Below are 24705 nucleotides of genomic sequence, written 5' to 3'. Positions count from 1 at the left end.
CAATCACTATGGCTAAATGGGCAGAAGACCTTGGTGTTAGTGGCTACAGGGAAAAGGGTGGGAAGGGTTACATATAACAAGGTCAGCTCCACCCGAAATACATGAAATGGGTTTCCCATATGAAAGAGGATTTCTGATGGCAGAACCCAAGGAGCGACATGCATAACAGGCAAAACAATAGGTGACCAGTCCACCATTACTTTGTGAACATGCAGCTCGGGCATTGCTGGCCCTGACCCTAATTTATATTTAACAAAACTATCCCATATCAAATAGAGAAAAAGTAGGGATGGGCACATGCATTTCAGTTTTTAAATTAGTGTCTAAAAAGAAACTACTCCATTTTCTAACACCAATGAAAGTCATTATGATCTCATTACCTGTAAATCTTGGGTTACATAAAAACTTGTTCTATAACAAATTTTTAATGCGATTATTTCTTTTTTTCAAAGTCAAGATCATTATTCCAAGGCAACAGAACAATTACACAAAACAGTGTCTGTAATTATATTTAATCATGCTCAAATTATGGTGTTAACCATAAATTGTCATCATTTTGTGGGAAGAGAGAAATTATAGGTACTGGTCTTACAGGAAGTGAAGTGAGATGGTTCCAATTATATAAGTGCATGATAAGTTTTTAGTTTTTATTATGGAACTACTGTTCAGAATTTAATTGTACATGTAAAAAGTTTTAAAGCTGTTATTTTGTCCATAATTTCATGTGCCCCTATCATAGTTAGTGCCCGAATCAATTGGTCTCTTAAGGCAGCAGCAGTTAGCGGCAAGTTGTTATTTTCTGTTTTCCATATATCAAGTGCAAGGTGGACTCTTTCACTCAATGAAATTTTGCTGAAAAATGTAAAAAAAAAGTGGTTTTCATTCTAATTAAGAATATTGTTTAAACTATTTAAATATTTAATAACTAGCTTTTTAATCCAATTCTTGTGAGAGTGTAATGGAAGTGAGTCTATATAAAAGTTTCAGCACTAAACTTGGCACATAAAAAGTTCTCAGTGAATAGTAACTCTATCCCATCACTCTTTCCTTATAGAAAATCAACAGGTCAATTTACATTCAATTATAATAGGTTATTTACTATAAAACAATACATTACTCTACATACTATGTGCTTTATTTATAAGTAGATCTCATTTAATTCTCATAACAGCTATTCTAGGTAAGCATTTTCAATTTTACCAGTGAAGAAACTGAGGCACCAAGAAATTAAGGGACTTGCCCTTGGTCACAGAGCTAGTAAACGGTAGAGCTGGAATTTAAAGCTAACAGTCTGTTTTCAGAGCCCTTGCTTTTAACATCTACACTATATGGAGTCCCAACATAGGACTCAAAGATACAATCAATGAAACTCAGACTTCTACAGCAAATTAGCATTCATGCTATATGAATGTTTCACAAACCATGTCATCACAATATAATATAAATTGGAATATAAGCATAAATTTATATTACATCTTGTCATTCATACGTACCTTTGGGTAGGCATATCAGTTTCTGACTTTGTCAGATTTAGTTTTTGACGCAAAAATGTGAAATTTGTTTCCGTGATGTTATTGGCAACTATCTTGAAGATCTTCTCTAAAATTTTCTCTACATATGAACATTAAAGAAAATTTAAATCATTTCTTTTGAAATGATTTTAGTTAATATATTTCATCCGCTTATTCAACAGATTTTATTTCTGTGCTTCTACTAAATGTATATATCAAGTAAAATTGAAAACTAAAATACAGATCTAATATATGAGCTGAAATTTAAACCATTTATTCCATTTTTTATAAAACCTGAATAATCCTACAACTTAAAATGTCTATGTGTGTCAAAGAATATTATAAGAAACTTCAAAATCATTTCTAAACTCTTTAATTCTCAGAATCTATTTGAAATGAATTTGGCTCCTTCAATTCTGGCTTATGTGCTTGTTTATTTACCAACTTGAGAAACCAAGTTTACATCTACTATAAATATGGCATTATGTATATTTTATATTCAACTCACTTAAAGAGTTGGCTTAGATATAAGTATAGTATTTTAGTTAAAAGCAAAAACAAAAGGCTTCCAGCTAATTTGAACTAGATCCTTTTTCTTGTTGTTCTTTACCAAAATTGTTTGAAATTTTCAAGAATTAGTGATCTAATTCTGCTATTGCATGCTATGCGCTGTGCTTAGCTTACCTATAGGTATGCCCAAGAATTACTTCTGGAGGACCTCTTTTGTTGCTCAGATGTGGCCTCTCTCTCTCAAAGCCTAACTCTAAAAGTGAAATCATTACTCTCTCCCCTACATGGGACATGAATCCAGGGGTGAAAGTCTCCCTGGCAGTGTGGGAGATGAATCCCAGGGATGAGTCCAGACCTGGCACTATGGGATCGACAGTTCCATCCTGACCAAAAGGGGGAAAAGAAGTGTAACTAATAAAGTGTCAGTGGCAGAGAGAGTTCAAATAGAGTTGAGAGGCTACTCTGGAGTTTGCTCTCACGCAAGCTTCAGTTAGACATTGCTACCTATCATAACCTGCCAAACCCTAAGCAGAACCATTCCAGCCAGTCCTAAAGAACACCTAGGGCAATATATAACATTCCACAAAGGATCCATGCACTACTGTAACTTTCCAGAAACCTACAACCTCCAGATGGGTCCCTGGACCAGATAAGTCCTGAAACCTAGAGGGCCCAGCCTCTCCAGAACATCAGATAGTTCCATCTCCCTACCCCATATTATTGACAGACCCTTCCAGCATGAAAAATTTAGAATGGCCACAGCCCAAACACCATTAAAGAGAGGTACGGAAAGATCAAAGTTATACAGAGAAGTTAGGATTTAAGAAATGAATATGATTGCTGAATCACTAAATTGATGTCTCTTTTAGTTTCCAGTATCTTAGAGCAGCTGGAAGTAACAACCTACGATTGTGGAATGGTAATCCATGTCAAACTCTGAGATATGTTCTACAACTAATTGTTTTTGCTGTGCTTTGAAATTTATTGCTTTTTGTATATATGTTATTTTTCACAAAAATAGAAAAAAAGTCTATTGTGATGATAAGATAAAATTTATGCTTTCTAGCCTCCTATATTCTGGACCAGCTAGAAGGAAAAATCTGAGAGGGTCGTATGGTAGTCTATGACATCTGGGATGACATCCCCTATAGGGATCTGTCCTATAACTTTTATAGAGTGCTTTGAAAACTATTGCCTTTTTATTTCTTTGCTTTGTATATGTTATATTATACAATAAAAAAAAGTTAAAAAAAAAAAAAAGAAAAGGACTCCGCATTCTTTATTGATTGCAGAATATATCTCCCATGCTAACTTCCTCCCAACCTTCTCTGGGTCACCTCTTCATTTTCAGTACTCCCTGCACTGTAAAGTTTCCTTGGGCTTAGAGGAAAGAGAAATGGCTGGGGTTCTCCTATTTGTACTGACTTTCACGTATTTCCATTGCCTTTTGCACTTTCCCCCTAGAGGCCAGAGCCCCGTAAATGCTAACTTCTTCAGGAACTTGAGAAATGGAATTGTAGCAAGTAGGGATAGGTACAGTCCCTTTTATAACTTTACAGGCCTTCTCTAAAGTACTGTACCTAGAAGGCATACCTTGTGGATCCTTGGAGAACCTTAAAGCCTTATTATATAGAAATTAGCAGAACCAGCTTTCATAACAAGTTAGAGAAGACAGCTACTAAGACCTTGTTTTCCATTTAGCACATTTTAAAATATATATTTTTATTGGTAAATCTTCACATGCTATTAAGACTTTTAATTTCATCAAAGGTATTAAAGAGATAAAATTAATACCAAATCTTGCAATGGTTTCTGAGCAATAGCCATAGATAGGGGTGTATATTTTGGCTTAGAAAGAACTGTACATTTCTAGCGAAAAGCCTAGCTGTTGGGACCCCAGCCCCAGAGAAAGAGTTAAACAGTAAAGTTTCCTTCCCAGAGGCTTGGCAAAACCAGTGTCTTTCTAGTCCAATGAAGGACATCTAGAGAAGATGGCCCTGCTGTTAAAAAATAATCAGGGACACATAAAGGAGAGATCAAGGATAGAAAGGGTGGAGACTGTTCAAGGATTGCAGATAGGTGGTCACAGTGAGTCAAAAACTAACTGTCCCATGGAAGACCCGGGTTCGATTCCCAAACCATGCACCTAAAAAAAAAAAAAAAAACTAACTGTCCCCGATGGAAAGAATCTGTATGATCTTCTTTCAAGGCCAAATTTATCTTTTAGAACAACTTCTTATGATCAGGCAGATCAGAACTGATGAAGAAATCAGCCTACTCCTCCACTTGGATTTGCCTGTTTTCAATGGTCCTGTGGGTATGGAACTAGATTAAATAATATAAACTGTGAAAATAAACTTCTAACCTTCAGAAAAGGGAAAATGATAAATATTTTAATGTCTTTGCCAAATTGAAAGACTTTAATTAAAGCAATATATTAGAGATATTAGAGAATGACTTATAAGTTAGATACCTACTCTTCACCTACCATCTCTTTCATCTGCCCTCTGTAGATAGCGCGCAATTGTATATAGCTGTTTTCCTTTACAGATTTCCATCGGAGGCCTCAGCAAAGGATTGTTATCAAAATTTATCTCCTTCAGTGAAAAAAGATTGTAGATACCGCTAGGCAGAGCTGTCAGATTATTTTCTAGTAGGAAAAAAAAACATGATTGAGTCATGCCTTTCTATAAAAGAAAGCTGTGGAGACAAAGAATAACTATGCATCAAGCATCTACTACATCTTATTGGCGAAGTTCCAGAGGACCCTCTTGATGCCGGCAAGTTATAAGTTCTTCCTGTTGTCCACTTGGTAGGAGTGAAAAGGAGGGTGTATAGAAACAGGGCTGTGACTCCTTTCTCTCCTAGAGGGTGGCAACACGAGAAAGGCCTCTGATACATAGAGCAAAGGAATTTACAGAATAGATGTGAAGGAGCTTTTTATTCTGAACCGTTTTAGATTTACAGAAATGTTGCAGATACTGTATAAGTTTCCTGTATGCTACTCACCCAGTTTTAGTTTCCCCTAATCATATCATCTCACATTTCCATGTTACATTTGTCAAATCTTAGAAACCAACACTGGCTTGTTACTATTAACGAAACTCCAGAGTATTTTGGATTTGACTAGTTTTCCATTAGTGTCCTTTTTTGTTCCACTAAGATACCACATTGCATTTATTTATGTCTTCCTATCTACTCTGACACTTGACAGTTTCTCTGTCTTTCCTTGTTTTTCACAGCCTTGAATGTTTTGAGATACCTGGTGAGGTATTTTGTAGAACATACCTCAATCTGGATTTTTCTGATGTATTTTCTCATCATTAGACTGGAATTATGGGTCTTGGGAAAGAACATTAAAGAGGGGAAGTGCCTTCATATCACATCCTGAGGGCACCAGATATCCACACAACATCACACAGTAATGTCATCTTGAGCCCTTGACTTAGGGTGTGTTTGCCAGGTTTCTCCAGTGCAATGCTACAATTTTCCCTTTCCATATTCTCTTCTATCCTTTGGAAGCAAATCACTAAGTCCAGTCAAATTTTGAGGTCAGGTGCAGGGAGCAGGTAGGTTTTCAATACCACATTAATCCAATATAAGCTTAACATGAAAAGAAAACTGTTGTAACTAATAAAGTAAGAATTTATAATTATTTAAACAGGAACTGGCCTAAAGTTTGTCTTCATATTATTTCTCTATCTATAATTATGCTATTTATATAAATGAAAACTAATAAAGGATCTGTGGTTCCTTTTGGTGAAGAATGGTATAAACAAACCAAGATCTGGATACTACTTTTGCTCATTGCTTCTGTGTGTGTATGTATGTGTGTGTGAATGTATATCTTTGTACATTTATTTTATATGAATATGTTTATACTATATTTATATTGTATTGTAGTCAATGAGCAAAACTAGTGTGCAGATCTGGGTTTCCAACACCATTCTTAATTAAAAGTTACTATAATGTATATAATCATACTGTCATTCTGCTGCCTTCAACAATCTACCCCTTAGGGGGTGTTCTAACCTTCTCTCTTTCTTTATTTTAGTTGTAATTCCCTTCTCCAGCTGGGAGAAACCTAGCAACACTATCAACAATCCTGGAATACACAAATTAGTTTCAAAATTGTTAACTTATATTACTGTGAAAAACAAATCAACTAATAAGAGTCTAGCATTTAGTTATAGTCCCTTTGTCTTTGAAGCTTCTGGTCTTCAAAAAGCACTACTAAGAGAATGGAAAGAAAAGTCACAGATTAGGAGAAATTATTTATTGAATATACAAAAAATAACACAAAAATAAAATGTCAACTCAATAAAAAAAATGGGCAGAAAGATTGGACAAAGGATCATATAAATGGGAGAATAAGCACAAAAAATATGCTCACCATTAATCATTAGGGAAATGCAAATTTAAATTACAATAAATTCTCACTATTAGAATAATTACAATTAAAATTTGACAATACCAAGAGCTGTCAAGAAATTGAATAACCTCAACTCTGATATTGAAGGTGGGAATGCAGAATGGTACAGCTACTTTAGAAAAGAGTTCATTAGTTTCTTATAAAGTTACACTTACTATATGACTATATCACACTCCAGTTACACTTTCATTTCAAGTGAATTGAAACGTATATTCACATAAAAAAAAAAAACTTGAATGCAAATGTACATAGTGGCTTTACTCATGAAAGACAAAATAGATATTCCACCCAAATAGTAACCAAAAGACAAATGGGGTAGCTATATTAATGTTAGGCAAAATTCACTTTCAGTCAAAACTGTTAAAAGAGAGGGACATTATATATTTATAAAAGGTCAATTCATCAACAAGATATAACAATTGTAAACATATATGTACCAAATAATACTAATATACATGAAGTAAATATTGACAAAATTGAGGGGAAAAATCAATATTCATACAGTAATAGTTGATGATTTCATTATCTCACTTTCAATAATAGTAGAACATATAGACATAAGTTCAATAAGAAAATAGAAGACTTGAACAGATCTATAAACCTATTAGAGCATAAACTAGACTACAACCCAGCAGATATGTATAGAACACTCTATCACCAAACAGGAGAATACACATTCTTCTTAAGCTTACAGGGAAAAAATCTCCAAATAGATTATATATTAAGCCTAAGTTCACATCTTGAGGAACTAGAAAAAGAAGAGAAAGCTAATTCTAAAGCCAGCAATAGGAAGTTAATAAAGGTTAGAGTAGAGGGCCGGCCACAGTGGCTCACCAGGCAGAGTTCTTGCCTGCCATGCTGGAGACCTGGGTTTGATTCCTGGTGCCTGTCCAGGCAAAAAAAAAAAAAAAATAGAGCAGAGAAATTAAAGAAAGAATGGAAAAATAGGGTCAACAAAATCAAATGTGTTTTTTTTTAAAGATCAAGAAATTGTCACATCTTTAGCTAGAATGACAAAGAAAAAAGAGAAGATGCAAATGATAAATATCAGAAATGAAAGGGGCATTACATTTTATCTTAAATAAATAAATAGGATTATAAGAATACATATGAATAATTTTATGCAATTATATACAAACAAATTAGACAACCTAGAGGAAATGGAAAAATTCCTAATGACATACTGTAGCAGGCAGGCCTTCCCCTCTTTCTGGTTTAGCTGTGCTCTCTGTGGAAAATCCCCAAATCCCTTCTCCTTGCAGGCAAGTGAGATAAGGCACATTTCCTGGGATAGAAAGCCCCTCCCCTAGCCTTCAGGAACTGGTGAAGATGCACATAGGCAAGAGAAGACATTCCTGGGGTGGGGGCCCCTCAACGGTTCAGCTCTGGGCCATTCTCAACTTAAATCAGCCAATTGTTTACCTTGTCTTTAACATGTCAAAGAGTCTATAAAAGCTAAGGTTGACTTTTGTTCAGGGCTCAGATTTTCAGAGGCTACTGGCTGAGCCCTATGGCCATAGCAAGTAAAACCTGCTTCCCAAAACTACGGATCCTTAGTCTCAGCCTGTTCTAACTTTGCAGCATGTTCCTGGAGGCCTGCGACCTCGTTCCTGATTTTCGCACTACAATACAAACTACCAAAGCTGACTCAAGAAGAAATACCTGAACAGACCAACAAAAAGAAAAAAGGTGGAATCTGTAATCAAAAACTTCCATCTGGGGCCTGCCCATGCCAAAAAAGAAAAGTAAAAGCCTTCCATCAAGCAAAGTCCAGGATCACCAGATAAGACCTAAAATGCAGAGGGGCCAGCCTTCCAGAAAATCAACTAGTTTCATTCCCTTATCCCTTATTATCAACAGCGCCTTCCAATGTGAAAAATTTAGAATGGGCATAGTCCAAATACTTCTAAAGAGTGGGAGAAAGATCAAAGGTGATGGTGGCGTTATACAGAGAAGGTAGGTTTAACAAATGAGTATGAGTGCTGAGCCATTATGTTCATACTTCTGTTAGTCTCCAGTATCTTAGAGCAGCTTGAAGTAAAAACCTAAAATTGTAGAATTATAACCCATCCTCAACTCTGAAATCTGTTCTACAACTAATTGCTGCAATGTGCATTCAAATGTATTGCTTTTTTGTATGTCATTTTTCACAAAAAGGATAAAAAAATCGATTGTGATGATAAATGCACAGCTATATGATGATACTATGAACCACTGATTGTACACTTTGGGTGATTATATGGTGTATGAATATATAATAAAAGTTAATAATTTTTATTTAAATTTTTTATTCCTCAATAAAAAATAATTTTAAAAAGATCAAAGGAGAATGTGGAGTTATTAGAGAGAAGATAGGATTTAACAAATGAGTATGACTCCTGAATCATTATGTTGATATTTCTTTTAGTCTCCAGTATCTTGCAGCAGCCAGAAGGAAAAACCTAAAATTGTGGAACTGTAACCCATACCAAACACTGAAATCTCTTCTATAACTAATTGTTGTGGTGTACTTTGAAACTTGTTGTCTTTTTGCATATATATTATTCATCACAATAAAAAATATATATAAAAAAGAAAAGTCCATGATCAGATAGCTTCATTGATGAAGTCTATCAATCATTTAAAGAAGAATTTACACCAATCATTCTCAATCTCTTCCAAAAAATTGAAGATAGGGAATAATTTCTAACTCATTCTCTGATAACAAAGCCAGAAAAAGATACCAAAAATAGAAAGAAAGAAAAGAAAACTCCAGTGCAATTTCCTTTATGAATGCAGATGCAAAATCCTGCACAAAATACTAACAAATTGAACTCAACAACATAAATGCAAAGGTAGTTCGATATAAGCATATCAGTCAAGGTAATATACCTCATAAATAAAATGAAGGAAAAAACCCACATGATCATCTCATGATGCAGAAAAAGCATTTGACAAAATCCAATATCCTCTCATGATAACCCTCAGAATACATGGAATAAAAGGGAACTTCGTCAACATGTTACAAGGCATTAATGAAAAACCTAAAGTTCATATCATACTCAATTGTGAAAGACTAAAAACTTTCCCCCTAAAATCAGAAACAAGATATTTTTTCACCACTATTATTTAAACAAATTCTAGCCAACGCATTTAGACAAAACAAAGAGATAAAATGCATCCAGATAAGAAAGGAAGAAAAAAACTATCTGTATTTGCAGATGACAGGAACCCATTTATAGGGAACTCCAAAGAATCCACAAGAAAGCTATCGGAATTAACAAAATCAGCAAAGTTGCAGGGTAATGAAGATCAAAACGCAAAAATTGGTTGTGTTTCTATACGCCAGCAATGAATATTTCAAAAAGGAAATTAAGAAAATAATTCAAGTTAGAAAGAATCTAAAAGAATAAAATACCTAGGAATAAATTTAACCATGGAGATACAAGACAAGTACATTGAAAACTACAAAGCATTGCTAAAAGAAAATTCAAACCACCTAAATAAATGGAAAGATATTCTGTGTTAATGGATTGAAAGACAATTGTTTTAACATGGCAGTACTCAGTACTACTCAAAGCAATCTAGAAATCTTTTCTGATGTCTTTACAGTGAGTAATTTATTCTTTTTAATTACTGTGTACAAAGTATTAAAATTTTGTAGGGAATGGTAATGGGATTAGCAGAGAACACATAGACCTGAGGTTGCCTAGATAAGTGTAGAAGAGGTGAACTCAGGTTCAAAAAGAAATACTGAATTGTAGCAGGCAGGACTTCCCCTCTTTCTGGTTCAGCTGTGCTCTCTGTGGAAATCCCCAAACACCCTCTCCTGACCTTCAGGAATGCGTAAAACTGCAGGCAAGCGAGAGAAGACACATTCCTGGGATAGAAAGCCCCTCTCCTAGCCTTCAGGAACTGGTGAAGCTGCAAGTAGGCAAGATAAGACATTCCTGGGGTGGGGACCCCTCCCTTAACGGTTCACCTTTGGGCCATTCTCAAGTTAAATCAGCCAGTTGTTTACCTTGTCTTTAACATGTCAAAGAGTCTATAAAAGCTAAGGTTGCCTTTTGTTCGGGGCTCAGACTTTCAGAGGCTAATCCGCTGAGCCCTATGGCCATATGCTTCCTGAAACTACGGATCCTTAGTCTCAGCCTGTTCTAACTTCGTGAAACGTTCCTGGAGGCCTGCAGCCTCGTTCCTGGTTTTCGCGCTACAGAATAACTGGGTATAGGCAGAGAAGAAATAAAATAAATGAAAATACATTCAGCTTCCCCAGCTGAATTATAACCTCTTTCAGGGTAGAAGTAAGATTTTATGCTTTGTTCTTTTTTAGTACCTAGGACAGTCAACTCCTGCCATTGGGCACTAATATATTGTGCTGACTACCCTCTGTGATATGTAAGCAAATTTGCAGTCTGGACTCTAATAATCTACTTATTGATTATGATACTCACCACTCAAGTTTATTTGCTGGAGATCATTTAAAGATAGAAAAGATGTTGGTAGATAACTTATTTGATTGTTGCTTGCATTTAAACTAACCAAACTTCTCAATTCCCCTATATTTCTTGGAAGCGCTCTAATTGCATTATTTGAAATATCAAGTTCTTTAAGGTGAGTCATATTAGACAGTTCTTCTGGAAGTCCTGTTAACTGTAACAAATAAAAACAATTATACTTTTTTTTATAAGTATGTATTTGACAAAATCTTTTTCTAAAAAGGAAAAAGGAGATATTTATTTTACTTTAGAAAGGAGATTTTTCATCATGTCACAAATTCTCAGTAACTCTCCTCTCTAAAACCCAAGAGCTATTTTGTAGCATCCAAGAATATCTTTAGTACTGACATTCAACCCTAGGCCTCACAGACCTGCTTTCCCCATTCTCCCAACACTTGGTGTCCATCACCACCTTCTCCCTTTCTATCGAACATGCTCTTCCTTCTTCCCTATGTCTGATGCTGCTTTTATTTCTTTTCCTCCCCCAAGTCTTTCCCAACTACTTTATTTCACATTTGATCTCTTTATTCCTGGACTCATCAACTAGGGAAGCATTGCTATTTATTAATTTCTTATCTGTTTTCCTTATATTCTTAAATGATGATACGCATGTTTTATACTTTTTGTGTATGTGTTCCCAAGCATTTTGGGTAAATGCTCAATAAACTCCTTTAGAATAGAATCACACAGTTTATTTGTGGCCTCACATAAAAATTGCTAGTACAAAAAGTGTTGCAAAATAACAGATAGGGTGGGCCATGGTGGCTCAGCAGGCAAGAATGCTTGCCTGCCATGCCAGAGGACCCGGGTTCGATTCCTGGCACCTGCCCCTGTTAAAAAAAATGCTTATAAAATAACAGATATAAAGCTCTCAGCTATGGTGAAGAAGAAATATGCATATTCAGAGAAAACAAGTTCATTATAAATGGATTTTGAAAGAAAGGAAGTTCTGCAAATGAACAAGAAGAATTTTGAATACAAACCCTCTCAGAAAGCAATCAACCAACAAGGTACATGCTCAATATTGTGCTCAATGATTTTTAGGATATAAAAGAGGAATGTGAGATGACTGATTTCAAGGAGATTAAAATGTAGTTCAGGGAACAAAATACACTCATATGAAACAACCCGGAAATGGCATGAAGCAATGAGTAATCAAATGCCAAAATAAAGAGTACAAGTAAGAACAGAAATAATGGAAGTTTAGAGAAAGTATATCAGTGCAAATCAAAGAACTAAAGGAAAGCATAGAGTAGAAGGTGGAACTTGAGTGGCCCCGTAAGAATGAAGAAAATTGGGAAGAAGTTACAGGGCACTGAAGGCAAGACCAATATAATGCACAAAAAAAGCTAGTGAGAATATGACCAGTAAAAAGAGAGATGATGAGAAGCAGAAGTGAAGGAGTTAAAAGGTTGTTGTTTAACCTAAAGCTTGTGGACACAAGTCTATGAGGAAATGCAGACTTGAGCTTTCAGGATCTGGAACTTCAATAGAAGCTGAGAAACGCAGATAAAGCACAATGAGGTGTGGAAGAGACTTGCTTAAGGGAAATTAACACCCTAGCCTTAGAAGTATTTACTTCCTGGAACTCGTTTTTTTGCATTGTATAACTTTGGCATGCAAACAAACTTTATCACCTTTCTTGCTAGTATATAATTTTGTACTTGGCTGAAAATAAACTTGTTTGAAGACTGATGTCTCTGGATCCCCTGATCCCTTTCTCTCTCTCGTTTTATTTTAACATTCCTTAGGGTCATAGCTGTGGCCAACACAGTAGGAAAAATGTTTGTATAAAGAACCAAGCAATGGCAAGACTTGGGTGCCAGGCCTTTGTGGTGGGAGTCAGATCAAGACATGTGGGTAGGCCCATAATTTGACATTCCTTCAAACAAATATTTCTTAACTACTTGCTCAAAACTTATTAGAGGATAAACTTATGAACCATGTAATAACATGGATGGACCTAGAGAATATTATGCTGAGTGAATCCAGCCAAAAACTAAAGGACAAATACTGTATGGTCCCACTGATGTGAACGGACATTCGAGAATAAACTTGAAATATGTCATTGGTAACAGAGTTCAGCAGGAGTTAGAAACAGGGTAAGACAATGGGTAATTGAAGCTGAAGGGATACAGACTGTGCAACAGGACTAGATACAAAAACTCAAAAATGGACAGCACAATAATACCTAATTGTAAAGTAATCATGTTAAAACACTGAATGAAGCTGCATCTGAGCTATAGGGTTTTTTTTGTTTTTGTTTGTTTGTTTGTTGTTGTTGTTTTTAATTATTATTACTACTTTTATTTCTTTTCTTTATATTAACATTTTATATCTTTTTCTGTTGTGTTGCTAGTTCCTCTAAACCGATGCAAATGTACTAAGAAACAATGATCATGCATCTATGTGATGATGTTAAGAATTACTGAGTGCATATGTAGAATGGTATGATTTCTAAATGTTGTGTTAATTTCTTTTTTTTTTCTTTCCGTTAATAAAAAAAATAAAAAATTAAAAAAAAAAACTTATTAGAGGAACTGCTTGAGAGCTGTAGGAGATAGAATTTCTGTAGAAGGAAGGCTTCTTTGGGGCATCTTTCCCACAGCAAAATCAAAACCCCCTGATTATTGGACATTTCTTCTTCACATGACTGTTTAGTGACCATCTTCTGTTACATCAATTAATACTTTGAGCCTCTCACCACAACCCCAAGTGCATTATCAAAGTGATTTTCCCAAATGCCTTCAGATAGAGATTGGTAGCAAAGGCATGTCTATACAATTAGGCTGGAATGTATGATGTGCGAACAAAACTGTTTAAAAATGAACAGAGAGAGAAACAAGTGCTAGAGAGAATGTGGAGAGAGAGATGTACCTATTCACTGTAGGTAGGGAAATGAGAAGTGCAGTCCCTTGGAAGGCAGTGTGGTGGTTCCATAGGAGGCTAGGGGTGGGGTGGCCATATGATCCTGACACACAGTTGCTCAGTATATACCTGGAGGAACTGAGTGTGAGGACACGAATGGACATTTGCACACTGGTGTTTATGGCAGCAGTGTTTGGGATTCACAATGGATGGAGGTGGCCTAAGGGTACAATGACTGAGGAATGGAAGAGGGATATTATGATGTATACATACAATGGACTACTGAGTAGCCCCAAGAAGACTGAAGTTGTGAGGTATGCAACTAGATGAATGAACCTTAAGAGCTGTATGTTGAATGAAATGTCAGGAACAAAAAAGACAAACATTATCATGCCTCAATCATATGGACTAACTATAATATAAAAATTCAGTGAACTAAAATTGAGATCGTGGGTTATCAGATCGGGGCTTACTGTAAAAGGTCCTAGACTGTAAGCTCTTACAGCAACCACATATATTCCAGAGGTGTAACTGCTAATTCTAAACTCTGAGATACTGAGCTGTTTGTATATAACGTAGTCTTTCCCAGAAACTTCAGGTATTTATGTGACACCTGAGACTCAGAGTTAGAGCTCTGAAGCTATGGAAATCAGCACTACTCCATACAGGAACTGTTTAAAAGGTTGAAAAAGTGATCAGACATCGAGTAGAGACATGAGTGAAGCTGATCTGGATAGGACTAAGGTAATCAGAAGACTGGGTAAAGGATGATATCATCCAAGTTTTAAAACTTCAACTTCTGTGTGAGACCAAAGGTGCAAAATTTCTATTGCAGGTAGTACATTTCTTAATTTAACTTATGTGGTCAGTTTAGTTGAACACCGTTAAGTACATGGATATTTGAATAGGACGTGCGATCTTCTTGGTCTGTCCAGGTTAGTGTGTTGACCCAATATATCCCAGAGTAATATGGGCAGAGAATAAAGAAATATTTGCAAAGTCTCCTTGGGGGCTGGGGAGAAAGGAAGAAATATTCAATTTCCCTACCTGGAAAATTTCTGATATTCTTGGAAGCAGTGGGGACAACCAATCAATAGGCTGAGCCCTCGATCTTGGGGGTCACCCCTATGAGACTTATTCTTGCAAAAGATAGGTTAAGCCTACTTAAAATTAGGCCTAAGAGATACCCCCGGAGAATCTCTTGTGTTGCTCAGTTGTGCCTCTCTCTTTAAGTTGACATGGCAAGTGAACTCACTGCCCTCCCCCTCAATGTAGGACATGTCTCCCAAGGGTGTAAACCCTCCTGGCAACGTAGGACAGAAATCTCAGGATGAGATGGGACCCAGAATCAAGGGATTGAGAAAACCTTCTTGACCAAAAGAGGGAAGAGAGAAATGAGACAAAATAAAGTGTCCATGATTGAGAGATTTCAGAGTCGAGAGGTTATCCTGGAGATTATTCTTATGCATTATAAAGATATCCCCTTTTTAGTTAATGGTATATTGGAGTGTCTGGAAGGAAATACCTGAACTGTAGAGCTATGTTCCAATAGTCTGGTTTCTTGAAAATGAGATTGTATAGTGATACAGCTTTTACAATGTGACTGTGTGGTTGTGAAAACCTTGTGTCTGATGCTCCTTTTAATGTACAGATGAGTAAAAAATTACGGATAAAAAATAAATAAATAATAGGGGGAACAAAGGTTAAAATAATTGGGTAGATGGAAATACAATGAAAGGGAGGGGTTAGGGGTATGTTATGTATGAGTTTTTTCTTTTTTATTTCTTTTTCTGGAGTGATGCAAATGTTTAAAAAGTGATCATGGCAATGAATACACAACTATGTGATGAAACTGTGAGCCACTGATTGTATATCATGTATGGAATGTTCGTATGTTAAGAATGTTTGTGTGTTTCTATGTTGTTTTATTAATAAAAATATTTTTTTTAAAGTGATCTTCCCAACCCCAGGGGCTATTCTCCTTGAGGAGGCTCTTGTAAATTGTTTGTTTTTCTAAGTGGTGATCTTCAGAAATGATATCGTAAAGTTGTGAGTTGGTGCATTTAACAACTACCTACTTTGCATAGGCAATAAAATGCATTCTGGATTCCTGACAGACAGATGTGACACAATAGGAATAGTCCTCTGGGGAGAAATTCCATAGCTTTGGCAAGGGAGTCAGAGAGAACAGCCAGGAAACTCCTAGAATAATTTAGGTATGAAGGAATGGCCATGGACCAGGACTACAATGGTTAGATTGGAAAATGAGGGAGTAATCCAAGAGCTATTTCAAAGGCATAATGAGAAAATTTTGGTGTAAGCTCGGGTATAACTGATGATGGAAATGGAAGAAAGATCTCTAGCCTGGCATATTTGAAGTTGGTATCACAAACAAATGGAAGAGTTTTAAACAGACTTAGAATTGAAAGAAAGATGACGTTGACGTTGAAGTCATATTGAGTTTGAGACAAGACAAGAGCAGTCATTTCTAGTGAAAACTGGGAACTATGGGACTAGAGAACTCATTTTATAGATTTGGGGATCATGTGCATGTAAGTGATGGCAAGTGTAATAAGGTCAAGAAGCAAGTTAATAGGGAGGAAACAAAGTCAAGGACACAAGCTTGGAGACACTTATAGTTAAGGTACAGGACCAGAAAGTGAGGGGATTACAAATTGGCAAAGGAAGCCACTGGTTATGACAGAATTGAATTTCAAAAGTGTCTTTCAGTACAAAAGCGAGTTTTAAAACACAACATGTATCATTATTCCATCTTCTCCAGTATTCCCTGGAGTACCCTTTCTAAAAATGTATTATATTGTAGGTGTTAAGTTAAACAAGTTCAATAAGTTTAGAAAATATGGGTTAAAAGTAGGAATTTTCAGAATCTTTAATATATTAATATCCACTGCAACTTTCTAAGAGAAAACTCAGTGCTTCCCAAAGCTATTTGATCACAGTCTACTCTCTGCCCCAATTCCCACCTTTTTTTTTTTTTTTGAGGAGAAGCTCATGGAATAGTGTTTTTAAGAATAGGCTTGGGAAATATTGCTCTAGATAATAGCCCAGCTTCCAGCAAATGACTATACTTAAACTGTGCTGGTCAAATTAAAGATAGTCAGATGATAGCTGTGTTCTTTCATCATTTTAGTGAGGACTTAATATTAATCAATGACTTAATTTTAAAAATCTAGTTCCAAAAACTCACTCTTAGAGTTTAAGTAAAATGAAATGCTGTAGGATCTATAATGTTTATTCCCATTGATCCAGCAATTCTTTAGGGAAAATCCAAGGAAAGAGTCTAAAATAGGAAAAAGGCTATATTTATGAAGAAGTTTATCAGAGCATCATTTATGAAGATGAATAATTACACATTCCTAAAATCTTAACAATAGAGGTTAATTACATAAATCATGCATTAATTACAATGTTTATTGAAAAATTACATCATGGGGAAGTGGTTATGATCTGCTAAGTGAAAATAGAAAAATTTAAAACTGAGTGCATAGTCTTTTAATAATTGTTTATAAAACCACACACATAAGGGAAAATGATTAGAAAGGAGTTATACCAACACACAACCAATTGTTGTATTAAAATGGTGTGTTTGTGGAATGATTTATTTAATCCATTTCTACATTCAAAATTTCTATATTACATTCTAACTTGAAAACTTTTATGATTAAACTGAAATTAAAAGTCTATAAAATTTCATTTTAAGAAAATAACTTCCTGTAAAGTTTTTTGTTGTTGTTGAGAAGTGTAACTAGAAAAAAAAGGCCTGGCTTTTAAAGAAATACAATATTCCAGCTAAGTATAGCACATACACACATTTGTACTCTACAGATTTGATCCCCTCCAGTACCTACTACCCCTAAAAACCCAGTAAATCAGGCTCTTACCTTTCTCCCATTTATCTGACTTATATTCAGTTCTTCCAATGACCCAAGCTGGCACAGTTCAATAGGAAAATAAATAAACTGATTGCTTGAGATGTTCAATTTCTTGATTCCCTTTAAGTTACAGATCTCTAAAGGGATTTTCTGTATTTGGTTTTCTGAAAGATCAAGTACTTGCAAATTTTCTAAAGTACACAATTCTCTAGGGAAAGTTTCAAATTTGTTACAGCATAAAATGAGTAAATGGAGTGATACCATATTGGAAATAGATGGTGGAATTTTTCCTATTTGGTTTTTACCAAGATCCAGGTACTTAAGATTAATAAGGGAACATAAGTACTCAGAAAATATGTGGAGTTTGTTTTCACTAAATTCTAAATGAAGCAGTTGTTTACTGAAAGATACATCCACAGGTATTTCTGAAATATAATTTCCATTAAAACTCAAATAATAAAGAGAATCCAAAGCACATAGTCCCACTGGAAAGTATATTATTTTGTTATAGCTCAATTTAAATTTAGTTATTTTTCTGCAGTTTTTTATTTCAATGGGAATATCTGTGATTAGATTTCCTGAAAACTCTAGACTGTGTATATTATTAAGATGTGAGATTTTTTCAGTTATTCTCGACACATAATTTCCACTTACATAGAGTTTCCTTAAATTTTTAAGTTTGTGGATATTCTTAGGAAGTTCTGTTAATTTATTATCATTAAGACTAAGGTATTCCAACATTACACAATGGGAAATTTTCTCTGGAATATCTTTCAATAAATTTTTATCAAGCGTAAGAATTCTAAGTTCCCTGAAATTCTCAATTTTTTGTGAAATAACTTCCAACTTATTGTCTGACAATCGGAGTTCTTTCATTTTGAACAATCGAAAAATTTCCACAGCCAAAAAAGTAAGTTTATTGTGATCCATTAAAAAGTATTCTAAATTCTTAAGCTCCCTAATTTCCTTTGGCAAACTGCTTATCAGGTTTCCAGTAAGATTTAGTGAAATCATCTTTGGAAGAAGGCATAGAGCTTTAGGAAATATTGTTAACTGATTATATTCCAGATTGAGGACTCTTAAGTTTTTTAAACTAGGCAAAGTTTCTGGGATATGTCTTAGCTTATTTCTAGCCAAATTTAAAATTTCCAAGTTTCCAAGAGTTTCTAAGTCAGAAGGAAAACTCTCAATGAAATTGTTATTAAAGAAGAGTTGCCTGATACTCCCAAGCTGTGATATTTCCTTAGGTATATGTGATATTTGGTTGTGACTGACATTTAATATCCTTAAATTACGAAGTAACTGAATTTCAGATGGAAGTGATGATAACCCATTTTCTTTCAAAGATAGAATTTCAAGTCCTAACAGATCACCGGAGTCTGTCACTTGAAAAGTTTTGATTTGGTTCTTGTCTAAATATAGATATTTTACGTATTTGATTTTTAAAATGTCCTTAGGCAATTCTTGTAAACCCTTGGCCTCAAGGTTAACTGTGAAGTTATCTGATCCTAAGTCGAGTCCTTGTTGATTTTCTTCAGGGAGCTGTGGACTTATTTTTCTCCTTTCATGAGATAGGAATGTAATAAAAGCCTGATATTCTTGAATCATGTCAGTCATTGATTCTGATGTACTTAGTGAAATTTCTGTTTTTGATTGTGAGCTGAGATTTCTAGTGCTTGTTTCAGAAGATTGAAACTTTTGCCTATGTTCTTCATTTCTCTTAGATTTAGTTCCAGAGGAAGATGTTGACTCTAATGTGTCCTTTTGAGGATGAGTTTCACAAATCACGGTGGAGGGTTTTCCTTTCGGGTAATCAAAAGCTTCATTTAACAAATTTGCTGTTTCTGTAATAAATCCAGGTTCCTCCACTAATTGTCCTCTAGAATTGCCTCCAGATTGACTAGTGATATTGTTTTGCTCTTCTGAAGTACTCTCCTTTTCAGACATCTTATTTGCTGATATGTTTCATAGCAACACAAGATTGTAAACTGATTTTAATTTTCATGTGTAATTTTGAACCTACAAAACAAATATTGAAATTAAAAGAAGAAATGTAATAAAGGGGTCAAAATTACAATAGAATTTTATTACAACTATTTTACTCTGTAAGGAATAATTAAAAATGAAAAACAATACATTTATGATTAATAAACTAAATATAAATTTATCATTATACGATGTCTGATTAAAGATAGTTTATTGATTTCATGTCTTTATCAACTGCTATTCTTAAGCTCACATTAAAAAGAGAGGAGCAAGAATACGGCTTAGTGAGGTGTGGAATTTAGTTCATCCTCCAGAGTAGCTAGGAAATAGCCAGGAACAGTACAGAACAACTGCTGGGGCCACATCAGTGACCCAACGCACAGCGGACACCAGTCTGCATGACCCCGCACAGATATCACACTGGTCCATTATATTGATGATATCATGTTGATTGCACCTAGTGAGCAAGACATAGCATCTTCTCTAGAGTTACTGGTAAGGCATTTGCATGTCAGAGGATGGGAGATAAATCCAACAGAAATACAAGGGCCTTCCACCTCAGTGAAATCTCTATGTGTCCAGTAGTGTGGGGCATGTTGAGATATCCCTTCTAAGGTGAAGGATAAGTTGCTGCATCTGGCCCCTCTTACAACCAAAAAAGAGGCACAATGCCTACTTGGTCTCTTTGGATTTTGGCAACAACCTATTCCTCATTTGGGTGTGCTACTCTGGCCCATTTACCGAGTTACAGAAAAGCTGCTAATTATGAGTGGGGACCTGAAAAAGAGGAGGCTCTGCGACAGGTCCAGGCTGTTCTGCCACTTGGGCCACATGATCTAGCAGATCCAATGGTTCTGGAAGTGTAAGTGGCAAATAGAGATGCTGTTTGGAGCCTTTGGCAGGACTCTTCAGGAAAATCAGAAGGCAGACCCTTACGATTTTGGAGCAAAGCCTTACTATCTGCTGCAGATAACTACTCTCCTTTTGAGAAACAGCTTTTGGCCTGCTATTGGGCCTTAGTAGAGACTGAACACTTAACCATGGGCCACCAAGTTAACCATGAGACCTGAGTTGCCTCTCATGATCTGGGTATTGTCTGACCCACCAAGCCATAAAATTGGGCATGCTCAGCAGCACTCTATTGTAAAATGGAAATGGTATATATGAGATAGGGCCAGAGCAGGTCCTGAAGGCAGAAGTAAGTTACATGAGGAAGTGGCCAAAATGGCCATGGTCTCTGCTCCTGCCACATTACCTTCTTTCCCAGACCAGAATTATGGCCTCTTGGGGAGTTCCTTACAGTAAATTGACTGAGGAAGAGAAAACTCATGCCTGGTTTACAGGTGGTTCAGCACGATGTGCAGGTACCACCCGAAAGTGGACAGCTGCAGCACTACAACCCTTTCTGGGGTGCCCTTGAAGGACAGTGGTGAGGGGAATTCCTTGAGCAGTGCACCTGGCTGTTCATTTTGCTTGGAAGGAGAACTGGCCAGAGGTACATTTGTATACTGACTCATGGGCTGTTGCTAATGGTTTGGCTCGTTGGTCAGGGACTTGGAAAGACTGTAATTGGAAAATTGGTGACAAAGAGGTCTGGGAAGAAGCATGTGGATAGACCTTTCTGAGTGGGCTAAAAACATGAACATATTTGTATTCCATGTGAATGAGCACCAAAGGGTGACTTCAGCAGAGGAAGGTTTTAATAATCAACTGGATAAGATGACTTGTCCTGAGGATACCAGTCAGCCTCTTTCCCCAGCAACTCCTGTCATTGCCCAATTGGCTCATGAACAAAGTGGTCATGGTGGTAGGGATGGATGCCATGGTGGTATGCATGGGCTCAGCAACATGGACTTCCACTCACCAAGGCTGACTTGGCTACAGCCACTGCTGAGTGCCCAATATGCCACTAGCAGAGACCCACACTCAGCCCCCAATATGGCACCATTCCCCGAGGTGACTAGCCAGCTACATGGTGGCAGGTTGATTACATTGGACCACTCCCTTCATGGAAGGGGCAGCAATTTGTTCTAACTGGAATAGATACATACTCTGGATATGGGTTTGCTTTCCCTGTAGGGAATGCTTCTGCCAAAGCTACCATCCATGACTTACAGAATGCCTTATTCATCGTCATGGTATTCCATACAGTATTGTTTCTGATCAAGGAACACATTTCACAGCAAATAAAGTGCAGGAATGGGCACATGCTCATGGAATTCTCTGATCTTACCATGTTCCTCATCATCCAGAAGCAGCTGGATTGACAGAATGGTGGAATGGCTTTTTGAAAACTCAATTACGGTGCCAACTAGGTGGCAATATCTTGAAGGGCTGGGATAATGTTCTCCAGGAAGCTGTTTTTGCTCTGAATCAGTGTCCACTGTATGGTGCTGCTTCTCCCATAACCAGGATCCATAGGTCCAGGAACCAAGGGGTAGAAATGGGAGTGGTACCACTCACTGTTACTCCTAGTGGTCCTAGGAAAATTTTTACTTCCTGTTCCTGTGACCCTGAGCTCTGCTGGTCTACAGGTTTTAGTTCCAAAAGGGGGAGTGCTTCCACCAGGAGAAAAAACAATGATACCATTGAACTGGAATCTAAGACTGCCACCTTGTCACTTTGGGCTACTCATGCCCCTGGATCAATAAGAAGGGGATTACATTATTGTCTGAGGTGATTGACTCTGATTATCATGGGGAACTAGGACTGCAACTACACAATGGAGGTAAAATAGAGTTTTCTTGGAATATAGGAGATCCCCTAGGGTGTCATTTAGTACTACCATGCCCTGTGATTAAAATCAATGGAAAACTGCAACAACCCAATCCAGGCAGGACTACCAACGGCTCTGAAACTTCAGGAATGAAGGTTTGGGTCACCACACCAGGCAAAGAACCACTGCCAGCTGAAGTGCTTGCTGAGAGTAAAGGGAACATGGAATGGGTAGTGGAAGAAGGTAGTGATAAATATGAACTTCAACCACATGATCAGTTACGGAAACAAGGACTGTAATGCTGTTTTGTTTAAGTTATACTATGTAAGTTGTAAGATATTAAGTTTAAAAATGAATATTACCCAAGGACTTGCACCCTATTCTGGAGAGATTTGTTTCCAGTTATATGCAGGACAGTTGAGTATTGTTAGGTGGAAGAAAAAATGTGTGTTTTATTATTTTTTATTTAGAAATTAGGTATGGTTTAAGGTGATACATATAGCTGCCAAGTTGACAAGGGGTGGACTGTCATAGTCAGGTTCATGTGTCAACTTGGCCAAGTGGTGGTACCTGTTTGTCTGGTTGTGCAAGTGCTGGCCTGTTTGTTGCAATGAGGACATTTCATAGAATTAAATAATGATCATGTCAGCTGCACCCATAGCTGACTCCATTTGTAATCAGCCAAAAGGGTCTGCAATGAGAGATTCTTAATCTAATCACTGGAAGCCTTTTAAGGAAGATTCAGAAGAGACAGGCTCTGATCCTGCTTCATCCGGTAAGCCCTCTCCTGTGGAGTTCATCATTCCCTCCTTCAGAATCGTTGGCTTCACAGCCTGCCCTGTGGATTTTGTTAGAGAGCCCTAACTAATACAAACATTATCCCCCAGAGCCTGGCTTTATACAAGCGAAGCATTAGGAGAATCAAATGGTGATATTTTGACTATCTCTTTTGCCAACTCACTCCATGGATTGGGAGTGTCATTCTGATTATGGGAATCAGAGTCCTTAGTGCCTTTGAGTCCAGTCAGAGTAGAAAACCATTCATCAAAACCCATTTTTAAGATTCTGTTTCTTAAGAAACACTCCTGGTACCAAGTTGTATTAGTTAGGGTTCTCTAGAGAAACAGAATCAACAGGAAACACTCGCAAACACAAAATTTATAAAAGTGACTCATGTCACTGTGGGAACACAGAGTCCAAAATCTACAGGGCAGGCTGTGAAGCCGACAGTTCTGATGGAGGGTCTGGATGAACTCCAAAGGAAAGGCTCGCCAGCCGAAGCAGGAAGAGAGCCTGTCTCTTCTGAAGCCTTAAAAGGCTTCCCGTGGGGGATCCAAGATGGCGTCTTAGTAAGGTACATGCGTCTTAGTTCCTCCGACTCCAAATCAACTAATAGGTGAACAGAAACAGTACAGAACAGCTCCCGGGGCTACAGCAGGGAATGGACACACAGCGTAACCCAGTCTGGGCTGGTTAGTCTGACTGCGAAACTCGGCTGCGGTGAGTGAGATCCCCGAGCAGCGGGCGATTTCCCGAGCAGCCGCAGCTGCGGCGGTCCGAGCTAATCCCTCCCTCCTTCCCGGGCTGGCTGAGGGACGCGGAGAGACAAGCTTCCCAGCCAAGGCGGCCGGCGCCACACTTTTGCGGGCGGCTTCGAGTCTCGGCTTCGAGTCCGCGACTACAAGTCTCGCATCAGAGGGCTATCCAAAGTCTGGGCTGGCAAGTCTGATTGCAAGACTTGGCTGCGGCGAGACCCCCGAGCAGCCGCGGCTGCGGCGGTCCGAGCTAATCCCTCCCTCCTTCCCGGGCTGGCTGAGAGACTCGGAGAGACAAGCTTCCCAGCCAAGGTGGCCGGCACCACACTTTTGCGGGCGGCTTCGAGTCTCGGCTTCGAGTCCGCAGCTACGAGTCTCGGATCAGAGGGCTATACAAAGTCTGGGCTGGCAAGTCTGACTGCGACTCTTGGCTGCGGCGAGACCCCCGAGCAGCGCGTGATTTGCCGAGCAGCCGCAGCCGCGGCGGTCCGAGCTAATCCCTCCCTCCTTCCCGGGCCGGCTGAGAGTATCGGAGAAGCAAGTTTCCCAAGCCAAGGCAGGCGGCGCCCTTCTTCTGCGGGCGGCTTCGAGTCTCGGCTTTGAGTCCGCGGCTACGAATCTCAGATCAGAGGGCTATCCAAAGTCTGGGCTGGCTAGACTGACTGTGAGACTAGGCTGCGGTGAGACCCCCGAGCGGCGCATGATTTCCCGATCAGCGGCAGCTGCGGTGGTCCGAGCTACTCCCTCCCTCCTTTCCGGGCCGGCTGAGAGTATTG

General features: G+C 37.6%; 1 protein-coding gene across 6 annotated transcripts in view; it reads right to left on the bottom strand.

Moving 5' to 3' along the window:
- Positions 1-503: 503 nt before the first annotated feature.
- The window catches only part of LRRD1 (leucine rich repeats and death domain containing 1), a 42896-nt gene continuing 18694 nt past the window's right edge, over positions 504-24705 (bottom strand). For 2 of the 6 annotated variants that reach the window (XM_077162542.1, XM_077163225.1), the window contains exons 2-6: positions 17702-17749; positions 10887-11085; positions 4510-4671; positions 1494-1611; positions 504-852 (exon numbers count right to left, since the gene is read on the bottom strand). In XM_077162542.1, the coding sequence (XP_077018657.1) occupies positions 666-852; positions 1494-1611; positions 4510-4671; positions 10887-11085; positions 17702-17749 (714 nt within the window). In that variant the 3' untranslated portion in view covers positions 504-665. Of the gene's footprint in view, positions 853-1493; positions 1612-4498; positions 4672-10886; positions 11086-17701; positions 19712-24705 lie in introns of those variants that run through there. The other 4 variants (XM_077160291.1, XM_077161034.1, XM_077162968.1 and 1 more) reach the window with 3 other exon arrangements.

Source organism: Tamandua tetradactyla, chromosome 1, assembly GCF_023851605.1.
Source record: "Tamandua tetradactyla isolate mTamTet1 chromosome 1, mTamTet1.pri, whole genome shotgun sequence".
Classification (NCBI taxonomy): Eukaryota; Metazoa; Chordata; class Mammalia; order Pilosa; family Myrmecophagidae; genus Tamandua; species Tamandua tetradactyla.
Note: the sequence above shows the minus strand (reverse complement) of the source record. Positions and strands in the feature narration are given on the sequence as shown.